This window comes from Spermophilus citellus (assembly GCF_964194105.1).
Source record: "Spermophilus citellus genome assembly, chromosome: 8".
Taxonomy (NCBI): Eukaryota; Metazoa; Chordata; class Mammalia; order Rodentia; family Sciuridae; genus Spermophilus; species Spermophilus citellus.
The window spans coordinates 55,045,922-55,070,989 of NC_138189.1; the positions used below are offsets into that span (position 1 = coordinate 55,045,922).

The following is a 25,068-nucleotide window of genomic DNA, read 5'->3' on the forward strand; positions in this document are numbered from 1 at the left end:
ATTATTTGTAAAAAAAAATATACATCTTCATGGAATAATTCCAATCTTTTGAAAATAGGTTGGTTTTCATTGTAACGCAGGTTTCTACAAGACCTCCATCATGTCCACAACATCAGCCTTGCACATTTCTCAGCATACAGTAGCAACCCAATACTATCTTTTTCTTTTAAAGATATATAGAGAGAATTTTTTTAATATTTATTTTTCAGTTTTTGGTGTACTCACCATCTTTATTTTATTTTTATGTGGTGCTGAGGATCGAACCCAGCACCACGCACATGCCAGGTGAGCATGTTACAGCTTGAATCACATCCCCAGCCCCCAATACTATCCTTTTTAACTGATACATGCAAATTATACATTTTTATGGAGTATCCACGTGATGTTTCCATGCACACATACATTGTGTAATATTCAAATGGAGTAAACTTGTCTATGTCCTTGAACAATTAACATCTTTTAAGGTGAAAAGATTCAAATTTCTTTCTTCTAGTTTAATAAAGAAACACATATAATGTATTATCATTACGTATAGTTACTCTACTGCACAACAGAACACTAGAGCTTAATTTTCTTATCTATCTTAGCACAATATGTAAAAATTATTTAGCAAAGCAAAACCTAGACCAGACATTTAAGTACTTTTATTTCCATATCTTCTAGTTTGCCCTAGCCATGGGGCATAAACACATTTAATTCTGTTTGCGGGAAAAAAAAATTGTCCCTCTTAATAAATAATAATTTTCAACAAGATAGATTCTGAACAATGAAATAGTATGATCCACTTTGATTGAGATTAATTTGATTTTACTCAATTCCTTTTTTCCAAGCTGCATATGGAAAAGTATGTAGTTTACAGTATGTGTTGATTTCCATGAGAACTCATATCCTTCCACCTCATGTTTCTCACATTTAAAGTGAAATGTCTCCAGGAGTTTAGTACTACACATCTCTCACAGGATATTGATGTTCATAATTGGGAATTTGATCTATTCTTTGAGTCTTAGGGGCTCATGTTACTCATCAGAAGCCATGTGTTAAGTAATATTAGACAAAAATAAAATGTTTTTACTATTCCTAGGAAAATTGGTATAAAATTCCTTTGCTTATTACTGGTTGGATAATTCATTATTAGGAACAGAATATTAGATGGGTGTCCCATATTATCTGGAGGCCTCCAGATCACCCGTGTGATCTGGATCCCCTGTGTTTTCCCCAGTCCATGGAAAACACCTAGAGGGAGGTTGGTCTCTTGGGTAGTAGGAGAGTGGTCAGAAGGGTAGATAAGATATCTTGGCTGTATAGGAAGACATGATATGCACAACTGCTAGTGGCAGCTGTCTGGCTATTTCAAGAGTCCCTGGAAGACCAAGGTGTGTAGTACCTTTCAGCAAGGGGGAAAGAGGATCCATGCTGGCTGAGCTCTCTCTCCAGGGAAATGCAACAGGGTGGTAACCTGCTCACTCCCCAGATGGGTTAAGGAACTGTAAGGACCACAGGCCTCTCCAGCAGTGAATGATTTACCTCAGGTGTTTCTGGCTTAAATGGGGACTGCCAGAGACTTTCTGATTACTCTTCCCTGATGAATGGGGTCTTTTTGGTTCAGGGTAGTCCTGGAGACAAAAGGGTCAGAGCCGCCTGTGTCTACCCCTTTTTGTGTCCACCTTGTATCTCTATGATCTAAATCAATGCTACCAGATTCCTATTGCAGTAGGTACTCTGTTTCATAGCTTCATTAAAATTGGTGTTATTTTCTCTTTTTCTGACTTTGTTTTGAGTGAAGCACACCAGGCATATCTACTCAGTCACATTTTTTATTTACCATATCATTTGATGTATCATTTCAATGTGATATCCCCCAAATTCTGCTTCCAACCACAGAAAATGGAGGATAAAAATGACACCAACTAAAAAGATACAAAAGAAGGAATGCAGGTAGGATTGGATAAAAATATTACTGAAGATCATTGCAGTTTTAAGAGACCATTAGTACATTATAAGTCAAGAATGAGATGGCAGGACTCCATGAAAATTGAAAGTAAAAATTTTCTCTTCTCATTGGGTGTGATGGCACACTTCTTTTTCTTTTGTGTATATGTAAGAAAACAATAGGCATATGTTACATCTACTATATTAACTATTCTCATTTAAATAAAAAAATCTGCATCCAATTCCATATATCAACCTATAGCCTTACACTCATGCTGAGGAACCACAGAGATGTCCTAATATACCAAATTTATGAAACATTTATCTCTAATCATGTAATAGTCAAATGAATAAAACAATTTACTTCTTTTGGACATAAAATTGAATCCATTTGGAACTACTATTTTAAGTATTCAATCTCACTCTTCTATGAAGTAATCTATGGCTCATTGGATCTCTAACTCTCTCCCTCCTGTTTTAAGATTCAAGGTGACCCTCCTGTTTGTTCAAAGAATTTTTGTTCTGTACTTTGTTTTTCATTTCCTCCATCACTTTTAAAGAATTGTTTTTATGAAGATCTTCTTGGAACGGGGGATATAGTTCAGGGAAACAGTTCTTGTTTAGCATGCTCAAAGCCCCAGAAAAAGAATATATTCTTCCCAATGAAGATTATGATGGTATAAATAGTTATAATGCCTAATGTTTATATATAAGCAATTCCTATTTGCAGCATCCCTTATACACATTCTCATTTAATCCTGCTCCAACTACTATGATAACGCTTTCCAGATGAGAAAACTGTAGTTTGATGACATTGAGAAATTTCAAAGCTCACTGAAGTCTTTATTTCTGGGCAATTAACTTTTCCTTCTTGAAATTTTGTCTCCTTGACTTCCACAATATACGAATTGCCTGGAAATGTTCTTCTCATCTACTATTCTTTTCCTTCTCTGAGATTTTCATGAACTTCTCTATTTTTTCTCACATATTACATTAAAAATACAGGGCATCTGCTTAGCCTACTGCTCTTTTGACTTGACACATATTTTTTGTACTATATCTTCTATTGTCGAAGTTTGAATAAACTCAATAAGCAAAATTCCAAATCTAGACTTGTATTGTGCACACTCCTCTCTGCAGTTGAAACTCACACAATAAATTTCTGTTCCTGTACTTGCCTTAACTTTGTTTCAGGGGCTTATAGAATAAGCCTATGAAGGTCAGAAACATAGCCTGTCCCTGTATATGCTCTGTGCCAAAGAAATTCTATGGCTATCTAGTAGACAGTCACATATTTTTCCATATTGTCAGCTGCAAGACTTTTCAGTCATTCAAATAGATACATGATATCCTGTTAAAAAATAAACAAGATGGATATTTTTCACAAATACAGAAGAAAGAGTAGGGGAGGAAAGTCCAGCACAAATATCAGTGGACTTCCTAATGTGATAACACTGGAAATATCTAATGTGATATTTCCCTTGTAAATGAACACCATGGAATTTTCAAAGAACGCAGTGTTGGTTATAGATAATAAGGTATCTGCTTTACTTAATTATAAAATGTCAACACACATTGTAATTCATAAGTCTTCTAAAATAATCTGCTGTTCCTGAGAATGGGATTATAATTAACACAAGAGGATACTTCTGTTTTAATAGGACACTATTCTCATTTCTCACTGTCATAAGCAATCCCTGTCCTTCCAAAATTTGAAGGAGAAAATGAAGGAATCAATGCCTATATTCCAACTTAGATATACTTGATGTAAGTTTTCAGGATTTTATTGAGACTACTTGTTCTCTGGGAAGATCTTATTACTTGGCAGTGCCATGGGAGCATTAGTGTGCTTGTTCATTATTCCATAGATCTATAATAACAACGGTTAAAATGAATGAATGAAGAAATGGATGAAAGGTAAGGATGGAGGGAAGGAAAAAAGGAAGGAAAGGAATCAATGGGGACTTTAAATATGACTACAGTAATGTTTATTCTTTAAAATCAGACATATTTCTATAGTCACTGAACTCTGTTTATCTTTTGTTACATTGAAAATTACTACACATTTAATTGGCATTCATATGAGAAGGAACCATAGATCTAGGATGATTAGGTCATATAAACAAAAAAGCAGGAATAACTTTAATTCAATGTGTTTCAAATTAATTTATTTAAGGAAACAATTTATTGTATGTTATCTTGAAGACATATTGGTAAATCCAATCCCAGAAACTATTCTTATATACATTTTTTGACATGTTTAGAGTATTTCCAACTCAACATTGAACTTACAATTTGGAAATTGCAAAGAGTTCATGAGTCTAATTCAAACTAAACCAATGACATAAAATGCATAAAATAAAAAGAATACAGTTTCATTTTTTCCAGGTAGTTGCATTCCAAAATATGTAATATTTGGTAACATGATTCAAAGAAAAGATGTATTGTTTCCAGTCTCAGTCAATTCTGTGGAATAGAGAACCAATATAGAATTAATTCTGTTATACGATAAAGCTGTTTACTTTTCCCCATTTGTATTGGTGTGACTAATTAAAAAAAAAGAAATTGTGCATTTCATTGAACCTTTCCATGGAGGCACACAAAGTATGGATCACATCAAATATCAGCTCACTAGGAATGTTTTAATAAGATGTCTAACCTATCATGATCACAAAAGGCTTTGTATCTAAGAATCTCAAACAGAATTTTCTCTCCCCTTTTGAACACCCATACCTAGACCAATAATTTTATTTTGATTTGTAAATTAAAAGAAACAGAGAGTTTTAAGCAAACTAAACACAAAGTTTATGAAACTTAACCTGGAATAACAATGGAATTTTTCCTTTAATAAAAGCTCAAATGAATTTACATAAAAGTGAAAGAAAATCTGTTTTATGGTTTTCTTAAAAATGATGGAAATCAAATCTCAGGATATAGACCCTTGAAAACAAGGCAGTCAAATCTATCAATAACACATAAGAAAATTAAAATTCTCTTGAAATTTTTCATGTTTCAGGTCAGTGGATAATAGTAAACAGTTGACAACAAAATGATAATTAGTAAGTAAGTTAACATGTTGATCGAATTTTCCACTATCTGTAGGAGAATGAAATAGAAAAAAATAATCAACTATAAAAGGAATTGGTCTAATCTCCAAACTCTCAAACTTACCAAAAATGAAGAGCCGCTAACTTTGAAATCTTAGACCTTGAAAGTAAACAAATAATAAATAAATAAATATATCACTTACCTTTCAGCAAAAACAATTGCTTTAAGAAACAATTAAATAAGCATCTCAAACTTTTCCCCTCATCTACAGATGGCAAAAATAAGGCATGATCTATGGCATGTTTGGAATGCATGTCCATGAGGAAAACATTGAAAACTCTTGAAAATAATCAGCTTTCTTTTGACAAGCTCAATCAAATTATTAATTTTAATTTTGATTTTGGTAAGTCTTTAACACTCGTTAAATCAGAATTCTTATTTGCATGTGGTAAAACATGCCTGCACTTCCGGTGACCTGGGAGGCTGATGTAGAGGAAGAGCAAGTTTGAGACCAGCCTCAGTAAGTTAGCAAGAACTTGTCTCAAAAGAAAAATAAATAAATGGAAAGTCTATGGATGCATCTCAGTGCTATAGTGCCTCTGAAGTTCAGTCCCTAGAACTGCCAAAAAAGAAAAAAAAATGAAATCGAAATTCTTAAGAGAACAATTGATTCGGAATCCCTGTAATCATTTCTTTCTAACACAGTCTACTCTACTTAGACAATCAGAACAACTTAATCAGAATCTATGTGGGTATGCCTAGGCATTGGAATTGTGGGAAGGTGGCTCTAGGTGATTCTATTGTAGAATCACTGATCTAAATTATAACTTTATATCTTTGTTCTTTCATTCTTTAGAAGTGTATATTCTAGAACTTCCCTCAACTTATTCTACCATCATATATACATCAGGAGAGAAACGGCAAAGTAAGTAAGTATGGACTTACAGTAACAGGGTTAGAAACTGGGACAAGTGGGTCAGTTACAGGGTAGAGTGGGCGAGTAGGCTGGAACAGAAGATCTTGGTATTCCAGAAAGGCTTGGACAGGCATGTCTCTCTGGGGAAAGGGCACTACTTGCTGGGGAACAGGTGCGATTTTGGATTGAGGGATAGGCGCCTGGGGCTGAGGAAGAACTATGGGCATCTGAGGAAAAACCTGGGGGACCTGGGGGATCTGGGGGATCTGGGGGACCTGTTGCACCACAGGCTGGAGCTGAGGCAGAAGGAGGTGCTGGTTTTGGAGGTCAGTGAGATGTGGGATTTGAGGGACAAATGGGGTTAGCTCTGTTGGTGATTTCAGGAAGGGCATGAGCTTAAGCTTAGAAAGAATGGTCTCTTTAGTTTTGGGGACTTCCACTATCTCAGGCTGAAGGAGAGACAGCACCATAGCCAGCTGAGAGAGAGTCAGGACGTTTTGGGGAAGGAGGGTGTAAGGCATGAGCTGAGCATAAGGAAGTTGTGGCTGGGCAATGGGGTGGATTTTATCTTGGCATTCATCCTGAAAAAAGAAGAAGAATCTTTCAGTCCATGATTTAACCATAACTGTCATTTACAATCAATTAATCTATTGGAAAACTACAATTGAGTGAAGACAATAAAAGATTTTCATTTATGTCACTTAAGAAATCATTTTGGCTCATGTGAAGAAAAATGAGTAAAATGTTCCTTAAGAGATTTCTTCTTAAACTCCTCAAATTTTTGGTAGATCTGTGGTCCAAACTGAAATCAATGTTTAGGAATTTTCTTGGATTTTTTGACCTTTTCCTTAGTTATCAGGATAGTTGTAATTAATATGCTTTGGTCTTTATAGAGCACTGACTTTTCAACCTAATTATGCTAGCAACACAAAAAATTATTTTCATATAATGAAGAGACATCAATTTTAAAACACTTAGAGGGACAACTTGTGTATTTATTTTCACTTTCTTTTTATGAAAAGTCAGTCCTTATTTATGGCTAAATTCAGGGACTCACTTAACACTGGCCAAATTCTAACATTACTTCTTTTGGTAAAAGGTAGTTTACTTGAGTCTTTAAAGTGCATTTATTTTTAAATTTTAATTGGTTTTAGAAAATATTTTGTGTGATAACCAAACCTTCTAATAATAAAACAGGAAGTGAAAATATTACAGTTAGATAAATGTATGAATTGTAGAATTTTGTTATTCCAAATATTCTTGATTTTTAAGCAAGCTCTGCTACTTAATTAACTGGATCATGTGGTCACATAGTGTGTACTCAATTCTTCTGGACCTCACTTCTCTCATTTGTAATGGAAATACCCTTAAGAATGTCATCATGCAGCCATTAAATATTTTAGTACAATTGACAAAATCTTAATGTCATATCATTGAATATCCATGGCTAATCAGCTCATCAATACATCAGGGTAGATATTCTTAAGAATATTCTCCATCTACACATGAAGAAAATGAAGTACAAAGAAACTTGTGGCCAAGGTTATGTCTGAGAAACAGACTTACACCTTGTCACCTTTATTCTCTTTCATCATCATAACATCTTCAGAATAAGAAAGGAACACAGTTCCCAGTTTGGAGGTGTTTGTACTAATTTGAATTTATTAAAACAGATATACCATTAGTAATATCATTAGATAGTTAATCTCTATTCTAGAAATTGATTATGCATTTAAAAAGCACATTGATTACTTGGAAAATATATTTAACTTTGCCATTTTTAAATTTCTTATATTGATTGATAGGTACATGGCATTTACTTTGCAATTCTTTAAATTGAACATATACATTATCAATATTTTCATGGATTATGTTTTATAATAATATTGGAAATATAGTCATCATGAAAATTTACCTGTCTTTGCAGCTGTTCCTCATGCTTAACCTTCTCAAGCTTCTCCTAAAAACAAATCATGCATTTAAAATGCTATTATCTATGAAATTCTAACAGGAAATCATAAAAATAAGTACAATTATATATGTAGATTTTACCTTGATATGTGTAATAGATTCCTTTAGAAAAATAAAAAAATTAAAATCAGATTTAGTTTTGATTAATTATTCTTAGTATTCAATATATATCAGAAATTAAAGGCTTCAATAGGTTAATAGAGACACTTTCACTTGCTAATGTCCTTAAGTTAGGATAATGACTGCAACTTTTATATTTAGACCATTCTATAAAGCCTCTCATATTAAAAAATAGCCTGTCATATAAAAAAGTCAGATGAATGTAGTCAAGAGAGAAAAAAAATTGATGAACACTATATAAAATAAGCTTCTAATGGAAGCTAATTTCTCTGTACAATCATGGTCCTTTTACTGATAACAAATGATGTCTAAAACACCATCTGATTATAAGAGGGATAAAACTAATTGAAAACACAGCATAACAGTACTTGGTGCATTATACTAGTCATTATTAGTTCACTTGTTAATGTGTTTGATTTCAAATAAACTATAAGAAATCAATACACCCCCTAAAATTCTCAAGGCTTTGTGAAGAGACAATATAAATTGTCACACCACTTACTAAACAGATGACAACATTTTCAAGAGTGGTGCAAGGACAAATGTCCACCTGACTCTCTTGAGTAGATTAAGCTCTCACCAAATCCTACTGGCTTTTATTTATCAAAGTGACAATTCTAAGAAAAAAAATGTGTCCTAAACATGTTTGCTTACCCACTGCACTGTAAGCTCTTGGTTTCATTGACATCCTAATCTTTAGTTTGTATCATAGCTCCTAATCAGTGTCTGATGCACAGAAATCACTCAATCAATGTTAAAAGTGAATGAGGTCAGAGTACAGAAAGCTCAAGACAGAAAACAGAGCTGTATGATCCATAGAAAATGGGATGGGGAAGCAGTGACACAATTTCAATTAGGAAGCCCACTTAGAAAGTTCTAGAGTACTAAATTCTCCAGGCATTTATTCTGTCTTTTAACATACATCACAATTTGCATGTCATATGTGACTACATTAGCATAATTACTGTGATATAACACAATACAAGGCACAGGATTTTCTAGTTTTACAATTGGAAATTGCCTCTAAAAATCATTCTTACCTCACTGCTTGAAATCTGTAGAGAAAAAGAAGAAGAAAAATCAGCATTAAATCTACTAGATCATCAGAAAATGTTATTATTTTATGGAAGGAAAAAAATGTTTTCTAAAATACTTACCTCAGTGGATACACCAAGTTCTTCATTCTATAAAGAAAAGTAATAAGTCCATTTAGTGTCTGTAGCTAATTCATTATTACACATTTACACTTTTTATGCACTTTATATAGCAATCTTTTAAAAAGTTGGAAAAAGCTTTTTAAAAAGTTGCATGTCTTTGTACAGACATTAAAAGTGAAATTTTCATTATGTTTCATATTTAGTAAATGTAAATTGGTATATTTCTCTGTCACCTGAATTAAGAATAGATTTGGGATGGATAACAGATGTAATTATCTTAATTTCTATTAAATATTTTTGTTATGATTATGAGTATACTTATGATTATGATTATGATTATGATTATTGCCTATATACTGTCCCCTGGTTGTCTTTGTATAAATACAAATAGAACTTGGCCCACTTCTCTACAGCAAGAGACATATATGTTTGAACAGTTATTTTTAAGATACATTTATATAATTTATGCATGCATAAAATTGTGTAATACTACATAGTTATTTGTTGTTTTTCTTTCTTTCTTTCTTTCTTTCTTTCTTTCTTTCTTTCTTTCTTTCTTTCTTTCTTTGTTTTTGTCTTGTTTTGTTACTAAGTATTTGTTTGCTTTTCCTTTAGCTACAGGGGAACATTGGAGTAGAAAGCATTTGTCCCAGGTTTGAGACCCCACAGGAAAATTGGAAAAGTAGGTAAAAGTAAATGATTTTCATACACACCAAAACAAAAAAGCTGAAAATTCCATTATTTGTATGCTAACATTATTGGTAATAATATTTTCTACATTAGGAAGATCAACCTTTATATCTTAATTTTTTTTGGAAATTTCTCTGTACATACCTCCCTTGCAAGAGCAAGAGCCACAAGGCAGGCAAGGACAAGGACCTTCATGGCTACCACGTCCTGTTAATGGGGAAATGAGAGATGGCGATAAATTATTCAGTCAGACATATTTTGTTATTTAGGTAGAGTTACTTTTCCTTTAAAAAATAATATAATACCATGCTTTCATTTTAAGGAAAAATACTATTAGAAGTTCTATCATGTAACTAGTAAAAAATCTACTCTGGCTTTCTACTCCTAAATATTAAATTCAATCTATTCAGATTTTCAGCTCATGGATCTCCAGTCTTTTTATATTTAAGTTCACTCAGAGTGTTTTATTTTTGGTTTTTAAATGTCAAAAAATATAAAAAGTTACAGAAAGATTTATTTGTTCATTTTCTATGAAATATTTACTTAGCACTTTGATTGCCAGACACTGTCTAGTTACTGGGTATAGAGCAAATCGCAATCCTGATAGAGTCTCAATTATACTGCATAGTACTCAGTTCTACTGCTGAATAATTTTTATTTTTATTTTTCTTCTACTGAATAGATGCCATTAACATTTAGTTTAATCACACCTTCTCAGGTCCAATAAGACTGTTGTTTTCATTGTAGCAGGTTTTGTTTGTTTATTTGTTTGTTTTGTTACACTCTCCAGGTTGATGCTTTTTTGGACAAATATATTTGTTTCTTCTTCATTCGTACTCACTATGCAGACTTGATCCTTACATATTTAATATATCTTCTCCTGTGTGTCCTAGGACATTGGATATAATGCATTATTTTACATCTTTTCTGTATAAAATGTGCTCATTGATATATTGATGATTGTTCCAAAGGTCAAATTCTATTGCCCACTCCCAATGCCAACACTACCTCTTCTTATGAAATAAATCTTAACATTATTTATTAAATATACTAAATGGCCTTTGTGCTTGATTTTCTTGTATTTCATATAACGTATTTCAAAAAATAATATTTATGTCATAATATCATTTGACAGTTTTTTATTTTCAGATTTTCAAATAAATGTTTTAACTAAAAACAGTACATGAAAAAAATGTTTCTAATTTTCTGAAAAACATTCTCTCCAATATTTGAAAACTGAAAATAATTCTGCCAGTGCAAAAATATATTTTCATATTTTTCTAATGGATGTTATATAATTCTCAATTAATTTTACCTTGCCTAAATTCTCAAAAAATTTCAAAATAATTTTAATTGTCAGAGTTCAAAAAAGTATGTAATACCATTATAGATTACGATATGAAGAGTGTATCCCATTGCATTTATATATTTTATTTTCAACATTTTTTATGCCATGTTTTTAAGTCAGAATTCTATTATTGACTGAAATTATATAAGCTAATTTTCTTTCACTCATTTTCTTACAAAGTAGGACACTTTCTTTTTAGCTTACTTATTTTAATTTTACTATTTTAATATTGCTTCGAAATATGATAGGCTAGATGATAGATAAACTGCGAAGTTGAAGGTAATGGACAAGTTTGATGACTATGCTCTTCTTCTATAATGATGTTTATAAATATTTAAAGTATTACATGTTCCCAAACTACTACCTTCATTTCTTGACTCAATATGCTAACTCTATAAACTATTAGACAAGAGCTTTCCCAATAAATATTCATTGCCTCATAATATATTTAAATATATTTGTTTTTACAGCTGTTATATGTTGAATCAAATTCGAAGAATTAATTAGGAAACCAGCCATTAATCAGCTCTTAATAATATTAACTATCCTTATACTAAAGATATGTTATCTTTAGTGTATATACATGTGTGTATATATACATGTATACATAAAATGTGTATCCACTTAGTGTGAATTACATTTTCTTGGACTCATGAAACCTACAGAGCCATTATAGTCTTTCTAGGCATTCCATCATTTCTAAAATAAATGTTAAAAATAGCTTCAGCACTACCTTAAATACCTTTATTTCCAAAACTGTACTTTAATCAATTACTTTCTTTCCAAAGAACAACCTAGTGTGCAATAAATAATAAGGAGGGTATACTCAAACTTTATAGCTGAATTTCTTACCTTTTTCCAAAGTGGAGGATAGGAAGTGAAGGTGAAGCTGGGTAGATGATGGTCTATCTGCTTTTGTAGCTCTATATATACTGAATTTAATAACATGCTAATTTTGTGGTTTGAAATCAATTCAACATTGAGCTTCAATTCTAAGAAGTTTGCATGATTAGAAAGTGATTTCTGTTCAGTATCTGTCCCCAGAATTTCTGGGGAGCATTGTAACAAAGGAATAATTCACAAGCTGATAAAGGAAACTTGTCCAGGAAATGCAATTGCTCACTAACAATGAGTGGAGCACAGTGATACTCTGCCATAGACCCCAAGTTACTGTGGGCATCATTAGATGTCTTAGGGTCTAATAGGGACTTAAGATCTCAGTCATGGGGCAGTTTTACATGAACAACATAGATACACAGGGCTTCACAAAGACCACAATTTCATGTTAACTTGAGCAGTTAGTGCTTTGTACTGCTGTGAAGTAACTAACAAGTCTATGGTGAGAGCTTAGTCAGGTGGGGAAAACTGTTTAGCACCCAGGGACACTTGACTTAGGAAAAATATATAATCCAATTCAAGCCAATACTTTTTAACAAAAGAAAAAAATATACCTTCCTCAGTAGTAAACAAATCAGAGAAGAAATATGGATGGATGGTATACACAAAATCCTCAGTAAAACTGTCATAGAAATTTTGCAAAATTTCATGAGATCAATTCATCTGAAAAATATTAATTATATTTTCTATTTTGGGTTTAATACTTAAAATAATAATCATGGCTAGCTTTCCTCAGTCTTAACCCTATTCTGTGTCCTAAGTATTTTGTAGGTCAATATTTGTATCTTTCCCCAAACAGCATAAGTTAGCTATTTTTACTTAACAGCAAAAGTTTAAGTAACATTCTCAAAATCATATTTTTTGTTAATAAACAAGATACCATTGACATGCTGATGTGTCTAAGTCCCATAAATCATGTTTTACTTTCTGAAATTTTGTTATTTAAGTTAGCTGTCAATGTAGCATTTTGGCTTCAATGTGCAAAACTTAATTATGGCTAGTAGAGAAACAGAGTATCTATGTTACATGTAAGCAGGAGTTTGTCGTTAAAGAGCTGCTACTTTAGTTATAACTTAAATTACAAGTCTCATTTTCAGATGTGATTGAATGGCAATTCAGTATTTTGATTAAAGGAAATAGATACACTTGAAGCAATCTAACAACTGTAAGGTTACATAGAAGATGTAGAGTACAACTTATTATTGCAGATAATTGATGCAGTTATAAATTGAATACCTGTGAATTTCAAGTATGTAGGGTGACAAAATTCACCAGATACAGAAAAATATTAGACATTCGAAATAAAAAAGGATTATGTAATGTTTTGTATTTTATGGCTTTGTGTCCATCATCAAAGGTGATAGTTGTATGATGTTATTATAGTAGTTGAGTATGAGCATTTGGATGCCCTCAATTAGGGAGATGGTGCTGGACATCTTGCACAACAGAAAGGCAAACAGAAAATAGAAGGAATTTGAAAGATTAGGAAAATTAATGAATTAACTATGACAGTTATGTGAGGATGATTAAAAAGTTAACCATGTCATAAAACAAGATATGAAAAGGTAAAATTTAATGGGGATACTAAATTAATCTTGTATGTGATCAGTCTGAGTTATCCAAGCTGAGGTATATTTTATATTCAAGGGAGAAATCAAAAGTATAATTGAGGAAATTATTTTACCTCAAGGGAGTAAATAAATCTCCCTAGGGAAAAAATTAAGAAAAGAAATCATCTAAGAATAAAATTCAAGTATGTACAGGAGAAAATAGAGTATCAACAAGAGAGTACAAAGTCAGTCTCTCACTTCTCCTTGATGCTTTGTATTGCTAGCAGAAGCAAGTGGTGTCAAAAGTGGCAATGATTCAAGATGTGCAGCAGGTTATGTGTACAATCTAAAAAAGGCTGAATATATAAAAAACAGAGTAGAATGATGGTTATCAAGGTTTAGTTGGGGGAAGGATGTGGAGATACAAAGTCGCAATTTTATGAATGAGTAGGTCTAGAGATCTAATGTACAGCATGAAGACTACAGTCAATTATATATTACTGTATCATGGAAAGTTTCTGACAATAGAATTTAGGTCCCCTTACCTCAAAGGGAAAAATGATGACTGTGTAAGATGATTTTCATGTTAATTGGTTTGACCATAGCTATCATTTTACCATGTATGCCTGTGTGTATCACTGTGTATTTCACTGCATATGTGTGTGTTGTATGCCTTAAATATGTACAATTAAAATACTACTATTTTTACATTTTTGGTGAATATAAAAATAAAATAAATTGAAAGATTCAAAAGCACCAGTTATGACTTATATGAAACTAGATACCAGTTTTGTTTTTACCCAAGTAGATGTATGACAAGATGATTTAGTAACATACCTGAATACTAAAAAAGAATTTGAATAACCAGAGATTGTTACTTTGTTTAAGCAAAGAGTCGGCCTATTGAGAATGAATGGTTGCAAGAGGTACAAGTTGAAACTATTTATTACATAGAAATTTTGAATTTATAAATAAAAGAATTTCTTGACAATGAATAGATCCCAGAGATACCAAGTGTGAAAACTGTTGAAAATAGGTGAGCATGAAAGTTGTCTGTACTTTGTCAGGCATTTCCTAGCTGCCCAGGATACAGCAATTAAGGAAAGTCAAGGAGGTCAAACAAAACTTTGATGGGAAAACAGATAGGAGAACCTACTTGTTGGGAAAAGTAATATATATTTTAATAAATCTATGATAAGGTAAATGGGCAGAAGGGAAATAGCTAGCTCATGTTAGGTGATGGATAGGGGCAAAGAAGAAAGTCTGCACAAAGCCATAAGTCCTGAGCTGAATCTCAATGCCTGATGAAGAGTCTGACCCATGGAGGAAGAGAATTCTGCACTACAAGGAAGGATAGATGGGAGCCTTGGATGTGAGAAACAGGCAACTACAACTGCATCAGACTGTAACTCTGGGCCATGAAGTACAAGAAGGAGCAGATGGATGTGAGAACAGAGAAAGAGGAAAAGGCCCAGCAAGGATGTGTAAAGCACACCATGCTCCAAAGGCACATGTGTGGTGTTCTCTGCACAGTGGGGATCTGTGGAAGGTTTAGGAAGGAAAGTAGCATTTAGATAATGACTACTTCTAAAGAACAAATGACACTGGTATGGTTATATTAAAACAGGACTGTCTAGATTTTGGGAGACTGCTTTTTTGCAGTGAGTAAATGTTTTTCCCTTAAACAGAAGATGGTGGCAAGAAAACTGAAGTCCAGAGAGAAGCAGGGTCTTAGCTGGCATACCTTAGTACAGGGTGACAGAGGCCTTCCTTTATGAGCATTACAAAAACAGGCTCCAAGTTTCTTTGCCTATTTAGTGATTGATGTTCATAAAAGTTTTTAGCTGCCTATATGTGATGCTACTCATACTCATAACAGTCTCCTTTATTCACTGCCTATAACAGATACATGTCCTTTCAAAGTAAGAAAGCATAGTATAGGCCTAATTTGTTATTCTTATTCATAATGTACCTTGCATTCATGCATGACAGATCTGAGGGGAAGTTGGACATTCTAAGTTGTCATACACATTTTATATTGCTTAGAAAACCCAAGTTAATGTTTAATGCATATTAAAATTGCTCATCTGATATGCATTCTAGGAGAATATTCATCCTTAGCCAGGAGGAAGCCCGGAGGAAGCCAGGAGGAAGTCAGGAAAAGAAATAATGGAATGGCTCCAATGTCCCAAGTCAGTTGCTTTAGCTCTGGGTTGCCAGAGCCACAAGCAACAAAGTAGGATTTCTAAGAAAATGAACAAAAGCAAACCTCCCTTACTCACTCAACATTTCCTTTTCATTTCACAGCAGAATTCTGACATATTGTGCAATAAATACACCATTTCCTTGGGACTTTTACCAATTTTGAATTACATTCATCAGGATCCTTACAGATAGGATTGGGACAGAAAAGTAGGCAAAACTATGATCAAGGAAAGCACTAAAAAAACCACTAGACTAAGAAACATGCCCAGGGAAGAACTGAAGTGTCAGAGACTTATGATATAACCAAGTGCCAGGAACCAAGCAAGCATCAAAACACAATGGTAGGTAAGGGGCTAAGTGCCATGTGTAACAAGCCCAGCTTTCAAAACTTTAAGAGTTACCATTTGCAGGAGTGTAAAATAAGAATTGCACAGAATGAAATTCTATGACTTCCCAGATGAGAAGCAAGATATAATCAATGCAAAGATATCCTAGAACTATTTTTCATCAGTAGAATTTGTTCAGCTGAATCTCTTTCCAATATTGAGTGATAGATCTGATAAATACATTCATGAGATTTGAGTCAAACATAAAGGTAATAGTTGAAGCTGCATAAATAATATAAGGAAGAGAACAGATAGGAAAACAAGGTAAGGAGTAATATAAATGCAACAAAAATATTCAGAAAACTAAATCCAGAAGAGATGCTGGATAGCATCCATGTTGTTCAACAGATATTGTAGAAAAAGGGGTAGAATTTAGACCTGAAAATTTACATTATTTGCCCAAGACACTATAGCTATTTAGAGATGGTGCTGGTACACTGAGGGTGTGGCTCAGTGGTAGAGTACTTACCAAGTCTGAGCAAAGCCTTGAGTTCAATCCCCAATACAGGCACAGACATAGTGATAATAGAAACCTCTGTCTCTTGAATAATATCCAAGGAATGGTTTATTAGCTTCACCAAACTACAGAGGTAATGAAATAAAATAAAATAAGCAAATTGTATTGATTTATGTGATGCATCAATATTATATATGGTATAACATATAATAAAGTGACAAATTATTATATGGAGAGGGATAGATAGCTTAGTAACCCTTACAGAAATGAAATATATTAATTATTTCCATGATATTATGTAAATAGAGTAAATGGCATCCTATTAGAAGTGTAACTATGAAAATTGATTTCTAAAAATAATCAAGAATCCTGGAGTGGGGTTGTAGCTCAGTGGTAGAGCACTTGTTGCGCACGCGTGAAGCACTGGGTTCAATCCTCAGCACCACCTAAATAAATAAATAAATAAATAAATAAATAAATAAATAAATAACAGATAAAATATATTGTGGGGGGAAAAAAGTAATCAAGAATCCTAGAAAAGCAAATGTGTTTTCTAAGTGGGCATCATGGAAGCCTAAAGCCTGAGATAGTGACGCACAGGAGACGTTTTCATCAGATCTCAATCACTCTTACTTTACATACAATTACAAATAATTCTGGATACATTTCTGGAGTACATACTACATGCTAAACGAAGATTTGTCATCCTTGGCACTACTGGCATTTCAGGCAGGAGGTTTATTGCGAGGTTTGTCTTATTCATTGTGGGATATTTGTGAGCAAATCTGGCTTCTACCACCAGGGTTCCACTAGCACCAGCATACGCTTTGCCATTAGAATCAAAAATGCATTGAGGAAATTTCTATGTTCTCTGGTGGCAGGGGATCTCCAGAGCAACTGTACTAGATGATACAGAAGACCACACAATGATAAAAATATGAATATTATCTTGTTCCTACTAATAAATTATAAATATGGAATAATATAATGGTATGTTCTGTGATTTCAGCACACTACAATCTTAATATCAAGCTTCCTAATCTACTTTGCAATAGCCCCTTCAATTTCCCAAAAAGAATTTTATTTGACCCCACCAGACTCAGCTCCTTCCAATGATTTATCATTTTCTCACTACCTTTATTATTAAGTGTCCCCTTTTTCTCACTTAGAATTTTATGGTAATCATTGTTACACACCTTGTTTTACATACTCCACTTGCCAAGACTCCTATTAAATATTCAAAGCAATAATACTCCTTACTCCATCTTCATGTTAAACAACAGAGGATTTTGCTTCTTATTTTACTGAGAAATTAGAGTAATCCGAAATTTTGAAAGTTTGCTTACTCTTCTCTTCCCCACCTACATCTTTTCTCTGTATTGTCTCTGCCACACATGAGGACTTATTACTTCTCTCAGCAGAGCCAAACACTATACTTGCACAGAAGAAACAACCCCTCCACTCCTGCCTTCACCAACTAGTGGACACTTCCTTGCATTGCATTGTCCTTTTTTCCTGTGTATATCATGAACCTACACATTGTAAAAAGATACTCCCCCTTTTCATCACTTTTCCTTGGTAATATTTCCCCATTTCTCTCTAACCCTTTGAAGGAGTGGTAAAAATAATTCCTTCAAAGTTCCCCATACTTGATATCTCCAATTTCTTTCATGCAATTTTTTTTCTTCTAATTAGATTTTCACATCTACCAGACCACAAAATTCTCCTCAAGGCCCAAACTGGCATAGGCTTTTCTAAATCTAAAAATCATTTTTGATATTTCTCTTACTTATCCTATCACCAACATTTGACACAATGACATTTTTTTAACTCAGTTCTCCTTCTTTTCCTATACCTCTGGCTGTTCTTTCTCAGACTCATTGGTAATTTCTCCTCATCTCTGAAATATGTGATGAAAAGTAGTGTAGAAATATCACTTTCTGGACTTTTCTTTTCTGCCTATATTAACTTCCCTATTGAGTTATCCAAGAACATGTTTTAAAATTATCATGAGTTCATGACTTCCAAATTTATATCCAAATCTATCCTCTACCCTGAATTCTATACTTCTGTATCCAATGGGTTAATTACATGTCTTCTTAGAGGACTTAGTAATTTCAAAGTTCACATATCCAACATAAGTTTCTTACCACCCCTCAAAACCTGGCCCTCTTATAATCCTTGCCTTTTAGTCATTTGAGCAAGAGCCCTGTGGTTCTATCCTATTCCTCTTTATCACACCACTCATCTGATCTATTAGCAGATAGGTTTGGCTCCATTTTCAAATAATATCCAAATCTGACACTTTCATCATCTTCACTACCACTCCATGGTTCAAGTTACCATTAACTATTGTTTGGATTATATGAGTGGTCTCCTAACTTGTTTCACTGATTCTTCCTTTCAGGTTATCTTTAAATAACAATTCAGAGTGTTGCTCTTGAATGCACTTTATAATCTCTAATGTTTCTCTTCTCCACATACAAGCCTCCAAGATTAAAATTCAAAGCCATTGAAATGACCTAAAATACCTCAAGTGGCCACACCACCTTTCACTCCTCTGAACTCATGTTCTGTACTTTCTTTCGGTTCCTCTGAGAACTCTGGCCTTTTTGCTTGCCTTCCTTGTGTACAGATGGTAGGCAAGCTGCCACTTGGGAACTATCCATTTGCTGTTTCCTCACTGTGAAATTCTTTTCCTGGATTAAAAACATGATCCACTCCCCTTCTTCCCTCAGGTCTTTACTCGCCTTTTCCATGAGGCTTTCCGTAGGCATGTTACACAACGCTGCTGACATTTCCTCTCTCGTTTCCTTTACATATTTTTTCATACTGATGGATAATTTAGCCTATAATACAGTCCAATACTATATTTTTGTCTCATTTTATCATGTTTTTGACTACCTCTCTTCAGTTGTTTGTGTGTACCATGTCTGTAATGTGTATGAGAATGTAAATTTTTTGAGGGCTATGGACCAAGAGCCTAATATATTTGGCTAAGTTTCTATAAGTTCATATTGTTTATTTACTTTATTAACTAATTTGAGTAAATTTTTATGGTACTGGGAATTAAACCCAAGGTCTCATGCATGCAAGGCAAAAGCTCTATCACTGAGCTACACTTTCAGCCCCAAATCACTATGTTTTGAATGAGTGAATGAATGTATGAATTAATTTATATGATTGGATAAAATAGTATCAATGTCAATATTCTGCTACTGAACACACTGAGTGGACATGGACTATATATATCTTTTTATGTTCACATTTCAACTTATTCTTGGATAATATGTAGAATTCACTAGTCAGAGACTATAAAAGAAGACATGCTTTTTCAGAAGGTATATGGGGAAAGATGTGAAATCATAAAAATATAGTCTATTCACCAAAAAAAAGTTGTGGATGAGGCATAAAGAAAAGCAAGGAGTGAGGCTAAAAGTATTTCCCAGGAATACCACTGAAAAAACCTTTTGAATGTTCTACTGATTCCTTGGATTATACTCTGTGGATGATAGAATGCCATCAAAATGTTTTTATCTCTAAAATGACTTGTCACATAATATTTTGAAAAATAATTAAGAATAGTCTGGCTAATAAATTAGAAAAAGTCAAAAAAGATGTAGGAAAACCAATCAGGAAACAAAGTACAATTAGACAGGAAAGTGATTAAATAAAGATACCAGAGAGAAGAAGAGTAACAAGCTTGGAAGAGGCATTAAGGGTAGATCTGAGGAAAGCCAATGACTGATGAGAGGGGAACCTCCTGATGGTTAGAGGAATTAGCAAGTATGATTAGCAAGCCCCAAGCTAATTCATAGGGATGCAAAGGGGAAGACAGATTTCTTGTCTTCAGGAGACAGAGATTTTTGAATAAGTCCCTAAAAACAGATTTATGGACAGGATCAAAGGATATATAAACATCAAAACAATAAAAATTGCAGTTTTAGTAAGAATAATTCCATATCAATTTAAGCTAATCGGTGACTACAAATGGCATATATAATGGTTAATCTTTAATGCTTCTGAGAATTGTAACACATGGCATACATTTTATAAATCCTTCTGTACAAAAATGTATTTTTAAAAAACATATTAATGGTTTAAAGTTAACTTTTGTGGCCTATGCCTGTAATCCCAGAGACTTGAGAGGCTGAGGCAGGAGAATCATGTTCAAAGCTAGTCTCAGAAGCTAGGCCTTAAGCAACTCAGTGAGACACTGTCTTTAAATACAAAAGAGGGCTGGGGATGTGGCTCAGTAGTTAAGTTAAAAAAAAATGACCATAGCTGAATATATACTGCTTCTTCTACCTTAAGCTTGTACTGTCTAGGAAGCCACCATCCATACTTCATCTGACCATGTTCATATCCAGCTCTATGTTACTCAATTAAGTCATTTGCCTGGATATTCAAATTTCTGCTTTCTAATTTATTATGTAACATTATTTTTATAGAGACTGTTTTTAAATGTTGTAAATGGTACATATAAATAGAACTGGTAGCCAGAGAAAAAGAGAAAGAAAGAGAGGGAGAGAGAGAGTCACGATCTTACAGAAACAAAAACTAAACCCAAAGATTATTTTTTCAATGTACAGCGCTAATACATAGTGGAACTGGGTTCTATTATGTCATTGTTATTCAGGAATACAAAGTTTTGTATTCAATAGATATTGCCAAACTCTTAGGCTCTTCATTCATTATTTCTATTTTAAATGAAGAAATAATAATTGTACCTATCTATGTGGTACAAACAATGTGGTATTTCAATATATACTACTTTAAGATCAAATTAGAATACTAGCATATCCATCTCTGCCAACATTTATTATTTCTCTGTGGTGAGAACATTCAAAAACCTCTCTTCTAAATGATTAACTACAACCACCCTATTATGCTGAAGAACACCAGAATTTATTCCTCCTGTCTCACTGCAATTTTGTACTCATTGACCAACCTCAGTTGACACATAGTCAGTGTGCCAATGATCCTTTTCATATTATCTTCCAAAAAAAAAACTAAATAAAAATGAAATAGCTCAAGATGTTTTAAATTTGTAATTAAGTAATGGGAAAACAGGTCTATATATGGAGCTGGGATTGTTTTTGTCAAGTTCACATCTAATACTATTTTGAGGTAATTTTAAATATAAAGATTATCACTAATCTCTTTCTTGTTGAATTTCTCTGGAAATAAGGTACAATGATTTTTTTGTTACACTTTAAAACAATAACAAAGCTGACAACTGTTATTTCAATTAAAATCATTTGTAAAAACTATATATCTTCATGGAAAAATTCCAATCTTTTGCAAATAGGTCTGTTTTCATTGTAAGGCAGGTTTCCACAGGACAGTGATCACGTCCACATCAGCCTTGCACATTTCCCAGCAAACAGTAGCAACCTAATACTATCCTTTTTAACTGATACATGCAAATTATACATTTTTATGGAGTACCCATGTGATGTTTCCATGCACACATACATTGTGTAATGTTCAAATGGAGTAAACTTTTCTATGTCCTTGAAAAATTATCATCTTTTTTAAGGTGAAAAGATTCAAATTTCTTTCTTCTAGTTTAGTAAAGAAACATATATAATATGTTATCATTACATATAGTTACTCTACTATACAACATAACACTAGAGCTAAATTTCCTTATCTATCTTAGCATAATATGTAAAAATTATTTAGCAAAGCAAATCCTAGACCAGACATTTAAATATTTATATTTCCACATCTTCTCGTTTGCCCTAGGCATGGGGCATAAGCACATATTAATTCTGTTTGGTGAAAACAAACAAACAAAAAACATTGTCCTTCTGAATAAATAATAATTTCAACAAGATAGATTCTGAAAAATGAAATAGTATAATCTACTTTAAAGGTTGAGATTAATTTGAAATTACTAAATTCCTTTTTTCCAAACTGCATATGGAAAAGTATGTAGTTAATAGTAAGTGTTGATTTCTATGAGAACTCATATCCTTCCACCTCGTGTTTCTCACATTTAAAGTGAAATGACTCCAGGAGTTTAGTACTACACATCTTTCACAGGAAATTTCTATTCATAATTGGGAATTTGATTTAACTCCTTGAGTCTTAGGGGCTTATGTTACTCATCAGAAGCCATGTGTTAAATAATATTAGACAAAAAGAAAATGTTTTTACTATTCCTAGGAAAATTGGTATAAAAATTCTCTTGCTTACTACTGGTTGGATAATTCATTAAGAACAGAATATTAGATGGGTGTCCCATATTATCTGGAGGCCTCTATAAACCTACCTAAGGGAGGATCCCCCGTGTTTTCCCCAGTCCATGGAAAACACCTAGAGGGAGGTTGGTCTCTTGGGTAGTAGGAGAGTGGTTAGAAGGGTATATAAGATATCTTGGCTGTTTATCAAGACAAGATCTGCACAACTGCTAGTGGCAGCTGTCTGGCTATTTCATGAGTCCCTGGAAGACCAAGGTGTGTAGTACCTTTCAGCAAGGGGGAAAGAGGATCCACGCTGGCTGAGCTCTCTCTCCAGGGAAATGCAACAGGATGGTAACCTGCTCACTCCCCAGATGGGTTAAGGAACTGTAAGGACCACAGGCCTCTCCAGCAGTGAATGATTTACCTCAGGTGCTTCTGGCTTAAATGGGGACTGCCAGAGACTTTCTGATTACTCTTTCCCTGATGAATGGGGTCTTTTTGGTTCAGGGTAGTCCTGGAGACAAAAGGGTCAGAGCCGCCTGTGTCTACCCCTTTTTGTGTCCACCTTGTATCTCTATGATCTAAATCAATGCTACCAGATTCCTATTGCAGTAGGTACTCTGTTTCATAGCTTCATTAAAATTGGTGTTATTTTCTCTTTTCTGACTTTGTTTTGAGTGAAGCACACCAGGCATATCTCCTCAGTCACATTTTTTATTTCCCATATTATTTGATGTATCATTTCAATGTGATATCCCCCAAATTCTGCTTCCAACCACAGAAAATGGAGGATAAAAATGACACCAACTAAAAAGATACAAAAGAAGGAGTGCAGGTAGGATTGGATAAACATATTACTGAAGATCATTGCAGTTTTAAGAGACCATTAGTACATTATAAGTCAAGAGTGAGATGGCAGGACTCCATGAAAATTGAAAGTAAAAATTTTCTGTTCGCACTGGGTATGATGACAACACACCTAATCCTAGCAGCTTGGGAAATTGAAAGTAAAAAGTTTCTGTTCTCACTGGGTGTGATGGCACACACCTATTCCTAGCAGCTCTTGATCCTCAGCAGGAGGATCAAGAGTTCAAATTCAGTCTCAGCAAAAGTGAGGCACTAAACAACTCAGTGAGACTCTGTCTCTCAATGAAAATACAAAATAGGGCTTGGGATGTTGCTCATTGGTGAGTGCCCCTGCATTCAATCCACAGTAAGACACCGCCCCCGCCCTCAAATTTTTCTTTTCTACATAATATTCAAGGATTGGCAAGGTAGCACCGTGGAGAAAATGTAACAATTAAGGAGATTTAAACACATTGGAGTAAACACATTATTAAGAACATTGGAGTAATTTATTGGAGTGGTTGACTGTAATCAGTGGTCCCACATGTTTTATTGAACCAGAAAACTGTCAATAAATAGTAAATATCTAAATACTTTAATATTTTATCATTTTTTTCTTTTTTTTTTTTTTTTGCTTACTAGAAATTGAACCTAGGAGTTCTTAACAACTGAGCCACACCTCAAGCTTTTCCTATTATTCACTTTGAGACAGGGTTTCACTAAGTTTCTTAGTGTCTTGTTTAGTTGCTGAGGCTGGCCTCCAGCAGCATTTCTCCAGCTTCAACCTCCCAAAAAGCTGAGATTATAGGTGTGCACCACCCTTTACTAGGCTAACCATTTTTTTTTAATAAAAAGTGAAAACCTATCTAAAAGTTTGAAATACACTCATATAACTGATAGCTAAGGTCCTACCTTCCTCCTTTAGTCATCTAATCTTTTAAATACACTCACCTGCTGGGTGTGATTACTCATATCTGTAATGCCAGGGACTCAGTAAGCTGAAACAGGAGGATCACAAGTGTGAGGTCAGTCTCAACAACTTGGCAAGACCCAATCTCAAATTAAAAAATACAAATTCCCTGGGCTGTAGCTTAGTGATAAAGAACTCTAGGTTTTCTGGGGCTGGAGTTTTGGTTCAGTGCTTTGCTGCAACACGTGAATAAATCTCACTCCAGGTGCATTGGGCTGGCATTAAATAAACACATAGACACAGAAAGTACCATTATCTTGGGATTCATTGGCAGCTCCTCTGCCCAAGCTCCCACAAGGAAGGCAAGAGAGGCAGGCAAAAAAAAGAGAGAGAACACGCCTGAAATCCTATTTATTGAGAAGACACTTGAGAAAATTCCACCCAAAT

At 33.8% G+C, this 25,068-nt stretch overlaps 1 protein-coding gene across 1 annotated transcript; it reads right to left on the reverse strand.

Annotated features, from left to right (window-relative positions):
* Nucleotides 1-5,590: 5,590 nt before the first annotated feature.
* LOC308654674 (beta-casein-like) lies at nucleotides 5,591-10,026 on the reverse strand (the record flags this gene model as incomplete). Its single annotated transcript, XM_081304354.1, has 7 exons — nucleotides 5,591-5,596; nucleotides 5,923-6,474; nucleotides 7,809-7,853; nucleotides 7,946-7,966; nucleotides 9,025-9,039; nucleotides 9,142-9,168; nucleotides 9,976-10,026. 7 exons carry the CDS (start codon nucleotides 10,024-10,026, stop codon nucleotides 5,591-5,593), a joined length of 717 nt encoding a protein of 238 aa, XP_081160480.1.
* Between the last annotated feature and the right edge of the window lie 15,042 nt (nucleotides 10,027-25,068).